Source organism: Erpetoichthys calabaricus, chromosome 3, assembly GCF_900747795.2.
Source record: "Erpetoichthys calabaricus chromosome 3, fErpCal1.3, whole genome shotgun sequence".
Taxonomy (NCBI): Eukaryota; Metazoa; Chordata; class Cladistia; order Polypteriformes; family Polypteridae; genus Erpetoichthys; species Erpetoichthys calabaricus.
The window spans coordinates 92,310,350-92,326,270 of record NC_041396.2 but is presented as its reverse complement, the minus strand read 5'-3'; the positions used below and the strand labels follow the sequence as shown (position 1 = coordinate 92,326,270).

Genomic DNA, 15,921 nt, shown 5'->3' with positions numbered 1-15,921 from the left:
GACTTTCAGAAAGCATTTGATAAGGTGCTACATGAGAGGTTGGGCATCAAACTTAAAGAAGTGGGAGTTCAGGGTGATGTTTTAGATGGGTGTAGAATTGGCTCAGACTCTGGAAGCAGAGGGTGATGGTGTGAGGAACGTCTTCAGAATTGGCTGATTTTAAGAGTGATGTTCCACAGTGCTAGGGCTGCTGCTATTTTTAATATATATAAATGATTTAGATAGGAATATAAGTAACAAGCTGGTTAAGTTTGCAAATGATGATTAGCAGATAATTTGGAATCCATATATCATTACAGAAGGACATGGATAGCATACAGGCTTGGGCAGATTTGTGGTAGATGAAATTTAATGTCAGTAAATGTAAAGTTTTACACATAGGAAGTAAAAATGTTAGGTTTGAATACACACTAGACGGTCAGAAAATCGAGAGTACACCTTACAAGAAGAATTTAGGAGTGATAGTGGACTCTAAGCTATCGACTTCCCGACAGTGTTCAGAAGCCATTAAGAAGGCAAACAGAATGTTAGGTTATATAGCACAAGGGATGGAGTACAAATCCAAGGAGGTTATGCTCAACCTTTGTAATGCCCTAGTGAAGTCTCATCTGGAGTACTGTGTGAAGTTTGATCTCCAGGCTACAAAAAGGACATAGCAGTGCTAGAAAAGGTCCAGAGAAGAGCAACTAGGCTGATTCTAGGGATCTAGGGGTTGAATTATGTAGAATGATTCATAGAGCTGAGCATATACAGTTTAAGCAAACAAAGGTTAAGAGGTGACATGATTAAAGTGTTTAAAATTATGAAGGGAATTAGTACAGTTGATCGAGACTGTTATTTTAAAATGAGTTCATTAAGAACACGGGGACACAGTTGGAAACTTGTTAAGGGTAAATTTCACACAAACATTAGGAAGTTTTTCTTTACGCAAAGAGCAATAGACACTTGGAATAAGTCACCAAGTAGTGTGGTATACAGTAAGACTTTAGGGACTTTCAAAACTCGACTTGATGTTTTTTGGAAGAAATAAGTGGATAGGACTGGCGAGCTTTGTTGGGCTGAATGGCCTGTTCTCATCTAGAGTGTTTTAATATGTTTCCTAAGTTTTCCATCAACAGGAAACTTTAGCGCATAACAATAGAACAACGATTATACCTTGAAATATAACATGTTCCTTTTACGTTTTATATAAAAATAACTAAAACGCATTTATCATAGTGAATAATAAAATAACAGCTTCAGCCTTTAAGCATAAGCTCAGAAGGATATGAGATTCAGTGCATGCGAGGTGCACATTGGACCAGGGTTCAAAATCAAAATGTAGAGGAGTTCTATTACTGACATACTCATTATTGCCTCAGCTCTCTTTTTAAACAATATTACATTAAGGACTGTGAACACACACTGAAGTGTGTGATTTAAGGACAGTTTTAATGAACAAGGCATTAAAGACATAGGTTTGTGATAAATTTTATAACATTATATCAATTTAGTGGCATTTAGCCCCCTTTGAGTAATCTGAATTTCACAATTTCATTTTAGCTGTGACCATCTATGAGCACTGAATAAATATGACCAGCTCTGTTTTGTCATTTCTTTATATGATGGTCAGGAAACTGCAGAACTGAAAATAAAAGCTGGGGGGATATCCGCCGTTGCAGCAATATAATATTAAAACTGGTAAACGAGGAAGAATAAGAAAGATATACTGTATCTCTTGTAAGCCTCAAACCTTTTTTTCTTCCTTTCAACAAAGTATTTTGACCTGTCTTCTAAAATGAAGTTTTGGATTCTATTGCCTCTTTTTTCAGGTAAGAGAATTTATTTATTTTTAAAAAGAGTGAAAGAGGTGGTATCAGTTGTTCCTTTATTCTGTTTATTTTCTTATCTGAAGCAATAGGCACAAAACAAACCAACTCTGGGCAAAACCACAGGATACTCACATCACAAACCCACCTCACTTACACCAGGCAATTGAGAGATTCTAGTTAACCTAACACAATGTGTTTATACTACATGAGGAATTCATTAATGAAATTTATGGAAAAATATGAATGCATCTTCACTGAAATAATGATTTATATTGAAGAATTCAGGTCTAATAAAGACATATGTGAAGATCTCCTTCCATGTAGAACCAATAGATTTGTGAAGCCATCCTGTACTGCTGGCTGTCCTTTCCCTTCCAGATCTTTTACTAATCAGACGCACACTGTTGTTAACAAAGAAAGAGGGGATTGTTTCACAAGTGTACTTCAGATGACAGAATATGAATAAAAAGTTCCACTGCATGTGGCAAGAATTTAGGACATTGTAGCTTGTGCCAAAGCAACATATTCTGTTTTATTACCTTTAGCTACCTAGCAGAATATACTGCATTTATGATTGTACTGCATCCTACTTCACAAGTTAAGGTGAAAAGACATATTACACATGATAAATGTATTGTTTTCTGCATGGAGAAATATTCAAATATAGTTAACTACAGGACTTGGCAGGAATGATGGGAAGATGTTTTTAATTGTAATGTTTAAAATTAGATTACGTATAACTGGAAATTCATTTTTTTTCTAAGCCTAAAAAACTAATCATATTTTGGAAATCTATCCATCACCTAATTCGTAAAAAGGTGCAAGCATGATTTCTTTTCTAAAGCTTTAACAATTTTAAGCCATTTGGAGCAATGGAACCCTGCAAAGATATGTAAGTTGGGCTCAGCACCTCCAATAATTAACTCTGTCCATCATCTTCATTAAATCGGGTTTGAAGGGTAGGCAGCTTTTTTATAGATTTACACATTTGTGGTAAAATAACTTGCTATATTACTATTTTAAAATTTCTGAGGAGGTTTCTGCAAAGAGTAATTTATCTTAATCATGGAATATCAGATCTCTAGGCTGTATGTTCAAACTGCGTTTTGATCTGTTATTACCTAAATCCAGAAAATCATTGCAGAGTTTTTAGGAGGAGATTTACAGTATGTGTAACTTTAGAGGAAGAATAGACAGCTAGTGCTGCTACATCAAGAAGGCATTTTAGTTACAGTGCTGCGTTTACATAAGTAGAAATCGGAATACTTCAAATTAAAGAATAGTTATCAATGAGCATTTTATTTTCAGTATCCACATACTGTATGTGCCACTGTGAGCTGCTTTCTGCTGAAAGAGGTGATCAGGGATCTGAGGGTTAACTATAATGTTGTATATACGTGTTAGACTCCTGTCTAAATGTAACTTAAGAAGAATGCTGTCACAAAGTTTATGTTAATTATTTTGAGAATTGCTGGCTAAAATGAGCCCTTGAACTGCTAAAGCTAAAAAATAAGTAGACAATTTATCTAAACAAGCTTAGTCCGTCCAGTTTTCAGTTAATCTAATGACAGTGACATGTATGCTGTAGGCTAAGCATCCTACAAAATGAATGAATTTAAATTAAAAAATCATTAATCATTTTTTGATTTAAACTTTAATATTCCTAAATTTAACTCCTGCAGCCCCTTTGCATTTGTTCCTATATTTGTTGCAGGTGTTGAAACCTGGCTTTCTGGACCAAAGGAAGTGACCAGCTGGACTGGGAATTCAGTGAATATTACATGTCAATACAGTGAATACTACACAGAAGATGTGAAGTACTGGTGTGAAAAACGGACCTCTTCATGCAATGTTTTGGTTAAAAGTGATGGATCTGTGAAATCTTTGCAAGATCAGAGAATGTCCATCAGTGACAAAAAAATGAAAAAGCAGTTCACAGTGTCAGTGAGAAACCTGAGGACAAGTGACTCTGGATGGTACAAATGTGGAATAGAGATGCAACCCCCATATAAGGATGTGACTTATCCAGTTCATCTCACCGTCAGAGGTAAGAGGAAAGTTTCTCAGTGTTACCATTCCAGGTCATTATCTTGAATGTATTAACTCAACATAGCACCTGGAGTTGCTCCATCTTTCTCTATTGTAAATGAAGGTGTCCAGCACTGACAATGTTAACATAGCCTGCAAAAATAGAATTGTTGGGCCATTTAAAATTGACTCTAAAATGTAGGCAGTGTCAACATAAATGGTAGAGCTCAGTTTAAACAAGGTTTAAAAATGGGACATTATAGGTCAGTTGCAGTGTGCTCTGAGCTATGGATGATCTTGTACTGGTCTGGTCTTACTATGTATTTAGGGTAATAAGACTGACTTTGGGGATTAGTGCACATTCAGTCTAATTCAAAGCTTCAGACTAGCAATGGATCAAGACCAAGACTAAGGTAGTTGCAGTGTAGTTTTTGGAGTTGGAGAAGGGAAACAAAGTTGCCTACTAAATTAGACCACCACATGAGCAGGTTTAATCACCTTGTATATTAGGTAATGTTACATAATAAACACATCAGACAGACTGTTAGAAACATTAGAAAGCACAAATATACCATTAAAATTGTTGATGCCATATTTTAAATTTATATTTAAACTAAAGTATAGCTTGGTACTGAATCAAATATAGATAGTGTGGCGAGCAGCTGGGGGTGGTACCCAGCCGGGACACCCAGAAGGACTGAAGGAGGGATTACGCCTCCTCCGGACCACGAGGGGGTGACTGCTCTGGTGGCTATGGGGACCACAGGAAAGGAGCATGGAAGCTCAACACTATAGGGGCCCGTGGTCACCGCCAGGGGGTGCTCAAATGCCTGGAGAGCTCTGGCCCTCAGCACTTCTACCACACCCGTAAGTGCTGGGGGGATGAAGACCAGGGACACCCGGAGTGCTACCTGCTGCGCAGCTGGCATTTCCGCCACACCAGGGAGTGCCGGCAGAAGGTCATTGGGATGCAACTGGAGCACATCCAGGTGAATAAAAAAGGGGCCGCCTCCCTCCATTCGATGGCTGGAGTCGGGTGGAAGGGGACGGAGTTCGGAGGAGAGAAGTGGAGATGGTCAGGAGAGAGAGAGAGGCATTGTAAAGAGGCCTGGAGTTTGGGGTGATTGGTGCTGAGGCACTGGGGTGTGTGGGCTTCACTTTATGTAAATAATGAATAAACGTGTGTTGGTGTTTGAACCTTCAGTGTCCACCTGTCTGTGTCTGGGCCGGCTCCCACAATAGATAGATAGATAGATAGATAGATAGATAGATAGATAGATAGATAGATAGATAGATAGATAGATAGACAGACAGACAGACAGACAGACAGACAGACAGACAGAGAGAGAGATAGATAGATAGATAGATAGATAGATAGATAGATAGATAGATAGATAGATAGATAGATAGATAGATAGATAGATAGATAGATAGATAGATAGATAGATAGATAGTACTTTTTTTGTCCCCAGGTGGAAATTTGTCTTTTTGCAAAAGCTCTTTATATAAATAAATAACAAATATGTTTATAAATAAGTACTGTAAGTAAAGAAATATATACACACACATTAGTCTGAACACACACCAGAATGACCATAATGCAAGAAAATAATTTTTTACTTGGCTGTCATAATCACAGTGAGGCATTATGCAGACATATTCAGGTTGGAATAAAGAAGCCCCAGTACCCTTTTCTTGACAACACTTCTGATTCATAATATATTGGCTGAAAGTTCTCAGTGTTATTGTGTCAGAGATCAGATGTGCGGTATTGTTCATAATGACACTCATTTCATTTTAATTCTCTCCATCGCCACTACCTCCAGGGAGTACAGAATACTACTATAACTGAGTTTGCCCTTTTAATTAGCCTATTGATTCAGTGGGCTTCTCTTGAAATGATGTTACCAGGCCAGCACACAACAGCGTAGAAAGTTGCACTGGCCATCACAGTTATAGAAAGTAAGGAAAAAGTGCCTGCTATACCCTTTCTTACATAGATTCTTTGTGTTCCAAGTCCAGTCCAACCTGTCATTAATGTGGACCCCCAAGTATTTGTAGGAGAGAACCACCTCTACATCCATTCCTTAAATAGTGAGCAGACACAGAGGCTCTTTGGTCCAGCTGTCCAAGATGGGAACACTTTGGGTTAAATGCAGGCCAGGCATAAAGAGACAGGTCTGGATGAAAGGACAGATATTGGAAGCGACATCAGATGTGGTGAGGTTATCAATCATCCAGTCTGCAGAGGGAGGAAGAGAAGAGGCGTTCAAATACAGCACCACCCTGAGGATCAGTGCAGAATTATCATCAAAGTCTCTACATTTTCCCCAAGGAGCATGTGAGTAACAGTGCCCCCCGCCCTTACCCCAGATCCATTGGGTCAAGCGGTCTTAACGGTGATGTCATAAATTTGAGACAAGGCATCAGCGTTGGCATGGAGAGAATCCTGCCGATGAAAGACTGCTAAATCTGTAACCCTACTGAAATCTGTACAACTTGTGGGATCATCTGGTAAGCACACACAGAAAGAGGGGAAGTAGCTGTTCCTCCCATCCTCACTGACCACCTTTCGTAGCATTTGTCTGAGCTGTTGATTGAATTGCTCTGCTAGATCATCAATATAAGGATGATATACTGAGGTCTTCAAGTACTTCATTTTGAGAAATTTAGCAACTTCCCTCAAAGTCTCCGAGAAGAAGGGCGTTCCCTAATCTAGTAGGACTTCCTCAGGGATGCTGACAGGCAAAACCAGTTCCCGTATATTTTTGGAACTGGTAACTCTCAAGGGGATAGCCTCTAGATATTGTATAGCATAATCCCCCAGCACAGGTATATATTTTTGGCCAAAGGCTGAAGGCTCAAGAGGTCCTACAATGTCAAACCCAATATGCACGAAGTGACTATAAAGAGGTGATCCTGTACCAATGAGTTTCCCCATGAATGCTGGTCAGACTGTTCATACCTGTTTTCCACTGTCTCAATAGCAGGAAACATTGAGCAACAATAGAAATGTTACTTCCAGAATCTATCATCGCTGTGACTTTGTGCCCATTAATAACAACCACCCCAGTTCACGGAAAGGTCAAGGGATTGGCGGTGAAACAATAGCTGTCTCCTAACACCCTGCTACAATCTATTGGGTCACCAAGGTGGGTCAATGATAGTGCAATGTGGTCTACCTCCTCACACTTGTAACAGCGGAGGAGGGGTGTGGGCTTCTCCTTGGATCCAACTGATGGTTTCGCCTCGTGGAGGGTAGGCTTAGGTATGGCACTATGTTCCATCTGGATCTTGGGGCGATTAACAGACTGTTCTTAATGCTAGGGATGAACAATTCATTGATTTCAAATTATAATCACAATTTGAAAGAATGCTATTAACAGATCTTAAAGGCTGCAATGTATGGCATATATTATACAGCGTTCATTACCAGTAGGTCTGTGAGAACTAATGTTGCTATTCGAATATAATTGAAATTTATTTAAAAAAGGTCTTGTACAAAGGCAAAATATGACATTCAATTGTATTCTACTGTCACTAATTTTGGCATTAAATTACTTCAGATATGCTATGTAAAGCTGTAATATTTTGCAGATCTATTTTTGCACTTCACTTCCATGATAACACGTTTTGTAATTTTGAATGGTTAGCTTGTTTTTCTCTTTAGTAAAACTAACAGTTAGACCCCTTCAAAACATTTTTTTTCTTCACCAGTGCTGTGCTCTTTGATCCACAAGTCAGATTCATTGCTGTATCCTGTATTCATTTTGTTAAAAAAAAGTGCAAAAGGATTCACTTTATTTAAACTTACAAGTTCATATTGATTAGTGCCCTCTTACAAAAATTGAAAGGCCTGTCTTAAACTTTGGTCTGTAAGCTGTTTTTCTAAGCACTCCAGTTATGTAAAAGTATAATTTTGCATCTAATTCTGTTGCATTTACTCTTAAACCTAAGACCCCTACTTCATCTCTCGTAAGCTCCCGTTAGGGGTTGCCAGAGTGATTCATCTTTTTCCATAATTTCCTGTCTTCTGCCTCTTGCTCTGTTACACCCATCACCAGCATGTCCTCTCTCACCACATCCATAAACCTTCTCTTAGGCCTTCCTCTTTTCCTCTTACTTGGCAGCTCTATCTTTAGCATTATTTTCCCAATATACCCAGCATCTCTCCTCTGCACATGTCCAAGCCAACATAATCTCGCCTCTTTGACTTTGTCTGCCAACCTTCCAAACTGAGCTGACCCTCTATTGTACTGGTTTCTAATCCTGTCCATCCTCGTTATACCCAACTTCTGCTGTAGTTGCCCAGCTGTCTGGCACTTCTTCACTGCCACCCAGTGCCTGTCTTCCTAAACTCAACCTTGCAGTCTTCCTTTTTCAATTTCCACCATTTGATCCTTGCCCTCTCTCTCCTCCTCTTCTTCTTGATCTCCAACGTCATCCTACAGACCACCATTCTATGTTGCCTATCTACACTTTCTCCTGCCACCACTTTGCAGTCTTCAACCTCCTTCAGATTGACTCTTCTGCATAGGATATAATCTACCTGCGTGCATTTTCCTCCACTCTTGTATGTCACCCTATATTCCACCCTCTTCTTTAAATATGTATTCACCACAGCCATGCCCATCCTTTTTGCAAAATCCAATATCATCTGTCCTTCTTCATTCCTTTCCTTGACACCATACCTACCCATCACCTCCTCATCTCCTTTGTTCTCTTCACCAACATGTCCATTGAAATCTACTTTCTGTACCTTGGGTACACTGTCCATCACTTCATCCAGCTCACTCCAAAAATCTTCTTTCTCATCCACCGCACACCCAACTTGCAGGGCATATGCAGTAACAACATTCATCATCACCTCCCCAATTTCTAGCTTCATAATCATCACTCTGTCTGACACTCTTTTCACTTCCAAAACACTCCTCCCATCCACACCATGACAGAACAATTTGAATCCACCTCTGATCCACCTGGTCTTACTCCCCTACCATTTAGTCTCTTGCACACACAATATATCAACCTTATCTCCTATATATTGGTTAACTCTCTCCACTTACCAGTCACACTGCCAACATTCAAAGTTCCTACCCTCAGTTCCACTCTCTTTACCTTCCTCCTCTCCTCCTGCCTTCGGTCACATCTCTCCCCTCTTCTTCTCCTTCTTCAACTACCAGTAACCTAATATCTGCCAGCACCGTGTTGGCTAACAGTACTGGTGGCAGTCGTTGTTCACCCGGGCCTTGACCGATCCGGTAATGGAAATTTATAATGTTCTGGCAAAATTTTACACTGGATGCCCTTCCTGATGTAACCCTCCCTATATATCCGGGCTTTGGACCAGCATGAAGAAACACTAGTTTTTGCATCCTCTGTGGCTGGGTTAAACCTAAGACCCCTAACTGTTTGTTTAATGCTATGATCTTCTAATTAAAGCAAATGGAAAATAACTCTGTTTGGGATTTTGATGACTCTTTTTTTACATTAAAGTTGTCTGAGAGCCGCTAGAAATTTTTTTAAGATGGTGTTTGTTCTTGCTCTAGCCGACGCTGCAGCCAGTACCATAATAGTAAAGTATAACATAGCAAGTATAAATGTACATGTAACGCTCAGCATCGTTAATCAAAGTTTGAACATATTTGAATATTTACTTATTTTAATTTTGAATCTTCAAACCTTATTTTTTGGGAAATTTGACAGTGCTAATACACAATGTTAACTTTCTGATGTTGAGCAAACTGGCTTGCAAATTCCTGCGCATACCAGCCATGATTTTGCCTTCAAAGAGACTGTTTAGTATTGGGGTCAGTGTAGTCACGCATTAGCACTCATGTCTGAAACCAGCAAAGGTTGGCATACTGGTGTTATTGACTAAAAACCTGTAAAGGCCACAATGTGTGTTCAGAAGAAATAGAGATGTTAGGGAAACAAGTATTGTGTATGACTTCCATTGTTTGCAGTAATTTTAAGATTTTAGTTGTTCTGCATTACAAGGTATATGCTGTAGTGGCAGCCATTGTGAAAAAAAGTTCAAAAGGTAAATGCTGGTTACCTGCAAATAAATGTTTTATTTGAATATGCGTTATTTAGATATTTTGTGTAAAATATGTGTTCTGTTTTGATTTTTATATTTAGTGATCACCTTTATGATACTCTGTGGTTTCTCAATTTTAAGCTATATACTGGCCACCAGTAAATAACATTCTATTCATTACCAGTTGTGAAATATTTCATTGGTACTCCTGAGCCACAAGTCACAGCTTTTGTGATAATTGTTCTGTGTTTTATTGTTTTATGTTCTATGCTAATTATGCTATTGTCAATGTTGACAGACAAAAGTGACAAACTACATACTCCAAATTAGTTTCAATTTGGCTAAGCTTTAATAGATAACATCCTGTTGTATTGCTATTTGAGAAGGGAGTCATTGGACATATGTAGATTAAGTGTTATTCTCACTTTTTATAAAATGCGTGATCATTTCGCATATGCATACATTTCAGACAGTAGGAAGCACATTGCAACTACATAAATTAAAATTCTTTATTTATGGAAAAAATAACAGTATGTTATTTAATATACTTTGATCTGTAACACAAATTTCATCTGAATTTATGCATGTTTTTTAAATGTTTGACAAGTCCTCAGTGAATTAGCCATCATCTTTAAACAGTTCTTTTGAAATGATTGCTCTTAACACAAGCTTCACAGTGGTCTGTCTGCATGACTGTATTGTTTGTTAGCTTTAGTTTTTTTTGTCACTAAGCTTTTAGCCTTTAGCATGTGCTGTATATGTGAAAAAAACTTTGTGAATGTTTTACTTCATGCTCTGAGTGGAATTTTTTGTTTCTTTTATAAGGATTATGAAAATGAATGGATTGGAAGTCTATTCAATTCTCTCAGAAATCTCTGGCATCACTTTTCATGTGCCTGTGTGCTGCTGTTGCCCATCCACTTTGCTATAACTTTTTGTAAGTTCAGAGATGTTTTTCTGCACATCACTTTCATTAAGAGCTGTTTTTTGAGTATTGTAGCTATTTTCCTTTGACCTCTCTTATTAATGAGGTGATTTCAACCACAGAACTGCTGCTTATTGAATGCTACTTAGCAACTCTAACTGCAGTGTGTGAAACCCAAGAAAGGCAGATCTTTCTGAAATGCTGGAGCTGCCATGTATGACACTAATAAACTAAGTTTGTTTAAATTGCGTGTCTTAGCTATTCTAATGTTTGGTTGAGCTATGAGTAAGCCTCTTGAAAAAAAAACTATGTCTGCAAATTATATACTTTAAATCGCATACAAATGATTGACTGTTTAGAAGAGCAGGCTATTTGGGTTAACTAACAGGTGTAACAAAATGGCCACAGAGTGTACATTAGATGTTTTTAAACTAAACACATTTTCTCTGTCTTTGTCTGTCATATACAGGATGTTTGTGCTGGTTTTGTCAAACATACATTCTGCTTTTTTAATGAATGTATATTTATGTTTGCTAATGTTCCAGATTAAAATAACTGTATTGATAAAATAAAACCGGAAACATGAAAACAAGGAAAAAACAGAAAGATCAGACCACACAGCCACTCTTGTGTTTGTTACAGGAGCTGAGGGCCACCTGTCAGGCCCAGAGACGATGAAAGGATTGGTGGGAACGTCTGTGACTGTGGAATGTCCCTATGATAAGAGGTACGGGCAGGCAGAGAAGTTCTGGTGTAAGACGTTTGGCTCTACCTGCTACCCTCTGGTCAGCACTGACAAGTCTCAGAAACACACAAGGATGTCAATCAAAGATGACAGATCAGGAAGAAAGATAACTGTGACAATGCGCTCCCTCATGAAGAATGATGCAGGCTGGTACCATTGTGGGATAAAAGCACTCAACTTTGATGAGACTCACCCTGTATATCTCACTGTGACAGGTAAGGAAAGATTGTTCCTTAATGTGGCATCTTCTGTCACATAAACGTTAAAGTAAAACAGAAAAAAGAATTGAGGTTGCTCAAAACAGATACCACATTACATCGGATATGTGTACTTGTAGATGTGTTTGAACAAAGAAATATAGGTCTAAGAGTTGACTAGAAACTCCATTTAATTTCACAGTTTTTATTCTATTTTTAATTTCATCTTCAACTAGATAAAGTAAATCATCACATATGAAATAAGTAATTTATTGTATGAGCAAGCCTCGTAGTTCTTTGTCTGTTTGTTTTAGGTGCTGTGCAGAGTTTGGTAGGACCCAAGCGGGTAACTGGAAAGATTGGGAGCTCTGTGAGCATTGTGTGTCTTTACAGTGATGATTACAGAGATCACAAAAAGTACTGGTGCAAAGAAACCCTATTTTCATGCAGTACACTGGTCACAACAAACCATAACTCAGAAAAAGAGAGAAAATCAATAAGTGACAATAAATCATCTAAAGAGTTCACTGTGATAATGAACGAACTAAAGAAAGAGGATGAGGGACTGTACCAATGTGGGATTGAACGTACTTTACTGAGTGATAGATCATTCCGTGATGAAACTACTTCAGTATATGTCCAGGTCAAAGGTAAGGGGACTTTACTATGTTAATTCCTGTAATAAGAGACAGTTTAAAATGAAATATGGAAATGGAAATTAAAATAGAATTTAATTGAGAATTAATTTTTCTGATGATGGTTCAAATAAAATATTTCATGAGTATATGGTTGTCTTAAGGATTTCATTTTCTGCATTTTCAAGTCTGACAAAGTAGAAGCTGGCATCTGGTTCAGATAAAACAGTGCAGTTAATAAACTTATCAAAGGGACATTAATGAACCACAAAGCTAAGACATCCATGGGTGGACAAGTGTTTGACAGTTATCCTCATAGTATACTGATGGACACTGAAAAAGAAAAACAAGATACTGTATGAGTGGAAATTCAAATAAAACAAATTAACACCATCTGAAGTTAAAGTAAAAAAAGGAGATAAGCAAAGCCTACCAAGTTTTATATCTGACACTGAAGTCATTTTGGTGAAACATTGCAACACAACAGAAGTGGTTTTAAAAAACGACTGTTCTGTCAAACAGTGGAAACTGTATTTTCTCAGAGAAGATACAATGAAGCACACTAATGGAAAACTTGTTAAACAATATGCTGATTATTTAGTAAAATGGTGATGTAAATGACTTGTTTAAATTATCAGTATCATTAACTCCCCAAAATATCCAGTATTTTATTTATGAGCTTATTTTAAATTAGCATTTCTCACAACTTCTTTGAGTAATCCTAAATTAAATAAGCATATTAGGAAATGGATGAATATATGAATGTATGAAAGGCTTGATTATGTTGGCTGTGTCTTTGCTTGTGTTTGTTTTGGAAGGAGGGCCTTGTTTGCATTTTATTTATGGGATCCTTTGGCTTGATTTTCTAGAGTTTTTGGAAAGTCTGTTTTACTCTTTCTTTGACATAAAGACACAAAGCTTTGCAGAACCTATATTTTTCATATATAGAGATCTAAAAACAAAGTTGGTTTTATTGGTTCTATGTATATTCAGTCTGTTGACAATTCAAAACCAGCACTGATTGGGACAAGTTAAACTTTTTTAGTCTGAAGAAAAAACATAAGCTCTAGAGCTTTCTTGGTAAGAGTGGTTTTATTTTAATCCCACTTCAGACTGTGAGTGATAGTTGTGTCAAGAAATTTAAATGATTCCACCCTGTTTACAGTGACATCATTTATAAGTCAGTAGGTGTAGGAGGTGAAGAGTGTCTCCTAAAATTCACAGTGGATGAAGAGATGCTATCTGAACTATAAAATTTATAACACGTCTCTCTCCAGATTAACAAATGGGAGTCATTCACAGTTAATTGAGTAAAAATGAAATATTGAACAATTAATTGTTTAAATATGAGTGTGTAAGCCTAATGATTTGGGCCAGTTACAAGTCATGTACTGTACAAAGATTTTACAGTTCAATTCAGGAAATGGCTGCACAACAAAAATGATACTATTAGGAGTTGTGTATTGAGCTGCCTCTACTTCCAGATTTTCATCAGAAGGTATGTCTCATAATCATATGATGGTCAATCTATACTAATAAAAGGCAAAGCCCTCACTCACTCACTCACTCACTCACTCACTCACTCACTCACTCACTCACTCACTCACTCACTCACTCACTCACTCACTCACTCATCACTAATTCTCCAACTTTCCGTGTAGGTGGAAGGCTGAAATTTGGCAGGCTCATTCCTTACAGCTTACTTACAAAAGTAAGGCAGGTTTCATTTCGAAATTCTACGCGTAATGGTCATAACTGGAACCTCTTTTTTTGTCCATATACTGTAATGGAGGAGGCGGAGTCGCGTATCGCATCATCAAGCCTCCTACGTAATCATGTGAACTGAAAACAAGGAAGAGCCCAAGGAGCGCTGAAGAAAACATTCTCCGTCAACCCCCACACTCCCCCCGCCCTTCCGCACATCACGGCATTTTCGTTAATGAAGTTACGTAATACTCCAGCTCCACCTTCTTCACAAGTTCATTCACCAAATTATTTGTCAATTATATTTAACAGTAAGAATTTACAGCATGACTCAAATGCGGGAACGAAGGTAAATGACGTTAATTGTTGAGTGTCTTTTAATACTGTGTAAGCATACATATTAACACATGTGCAATTAAACGTGTGCATTTATGGGGTGATTTCTCAGGCTTAAAAGCTCGCCTTTTATTAAAAAGGTAAATGCAAATTGTTTTCATTCTGAAGGGCACAAACCACGTTGGATTTCAGTCGTTAAACGCGCAAAAATGTCGGTACACCAGATAAATAAGCGCAACATATTATCAGTTGTATTGTATGCTTACAATACATATAGAAATGTATTAATCGTTAACTAATAGTATGGGATGGTGTTTTTCGACTCAGCTACAGATGCCGATGGAGACCAGAACTGCTTTGGAAAAATACGAACGCCTTGGGGCCGATCTGGAAGAAGGTAGCGCAGCACCTTGATTTAAACGATTCCATGTCTTGGTGGGTTTGCGTAGCTTATTGTCAATATCTTTACACCTGTTTTTAAGACTTATTGACTGAAACGGCCTTTCACGAAAAAAGCTAGGGCTTTGCTACAGGATAAACCCTCCACAAGTTAAGGAAGTAAAAATAAAGGTATATATTTCTGTTTTATTTAAACCTTTTAAGTTTGTATGCGGGCGGCATGGTGGCGCAGTGAAAGGTGCCAGTTAGGAGACCCGGGTTCGCTTCCCTGCGTGGAGTTTGAATGTTCTCCCCGTGTCTGTCTGAGTTTCCTCCGGGTACTCCGGTTTCCTCCCACAGTCCAAAGACATGCAGGTTAGGTGCATTGGCGATTCTAAATTGACCCTGGTGTGTGGGTGTGTGTGGGTGTGTGCACCCTGGGGTGGGCTGGCAACTTGCTCGGGATTTGTTTCCTGCCTTGTGTTGGCAGGGATTGGCTCCTGTATTTAGGATATAGCGGGTTGGATAATGGATGAATGGACAGTTGTATGCATAGACCCATTTGCCCGTTTTCGTTTTTTTTCTTTCTTCAGTAATATTTCAGCAAACCCGGAGCTTGTCAGTTCAAATCCTGGTACTGACACCACTGCGTGACCCTGAGGAAGTCACTTCACCTGCCTGTGCTGCAAAAAACTAAAGTAATGTAACAAATTGTACCTCAGATGTTGCAAGTTGCTGGAATAAAGGCATAAGTCAAATAGATAAATATGTATTATACACATAGGAACTATTCATTTATTTTCAGTTAATTCATCTGCAGCAAACCTTTATAAATGAGGGTTTCTCCTTTTTAGATAGTGCAAACTGTTTCTTCTTCATTGAGGTTTTCTCTTGGAGAGCTTTTTTCATTTCACTGAAAATTAAAGCAGCAGCTGCCAAAATATGTAGCTTTCTTATTAATTTTTCAGCATTGTGTAAAATAACTTTATAAAGTAACATACTGTAAAAGATTTAAATACTGGTTATCCTTTTACACTAAAATATTACTAAAGAGATACAAAAAAAGTAAAATGCATATGTTGTTTTTCTTTAAGGAGATTAAATATTACTGAAGAAAGAAAA

At 38.0% G+C, this 15,921-nt stretch overlaps 2 protein-coding genes across 5 annotated transcripts in view; both read left to right on the top strand.

Annotated features, from left to right (window-relative positions):
• The first annotated feature begins 1,694 nt into the window (after positions 1-1,694).
• The window catches only part of LOC114649309 (polymeric immunoglobulin receptor-like), a 178,635-nt gene continuing 164,408 nt past the window's right edge, over positions 1,695-15,921 (top strand). For both annotated transcript variants that reach the window (XM_051925650.1, XM_051925651.1), the window contains exon 1: positions 1,695-1,811. In XM_051925650.1, coding sequence (XP_051781610.1) covers positions 1,778-1,811 — 34 coding nt within the window. In that variant the 5' untranslated portion in view covers positions 1,695-1,777. The remainder of the gene's footprint in view (positions 1,812-15,921) is intronic.
• The window catches only part of LOC114649310 (polymeric immunoglobulin receptor-like), a 60,018-nt gene continuing 47,706 nt past the window's right edge, over positions 3,610-15,921 (top strand). For all 3 annotated transcript variants that reach the window (XR_007934611.1, XM_051925652.1, XM_028798813.2), the window contains exons 1-3: positions 3,610-3,858; positions 11,447-11,764; positions 12,061-12,396. Coding sequence is in view for 2 of the 3 variants with exons in the window: in XM_051925652.1 (XP_051781612.1) it covers positions 3,711-3,858; positions 11,447-11,764; positions 12,061-12,396 (802 nt within the window). In the remaining variant the exon portion in view is untranslated. The remainder of the gene's footprint in view (positions 3,859-11,446; positions 11,765-12,060; positions 12,397-15,921) is intronic.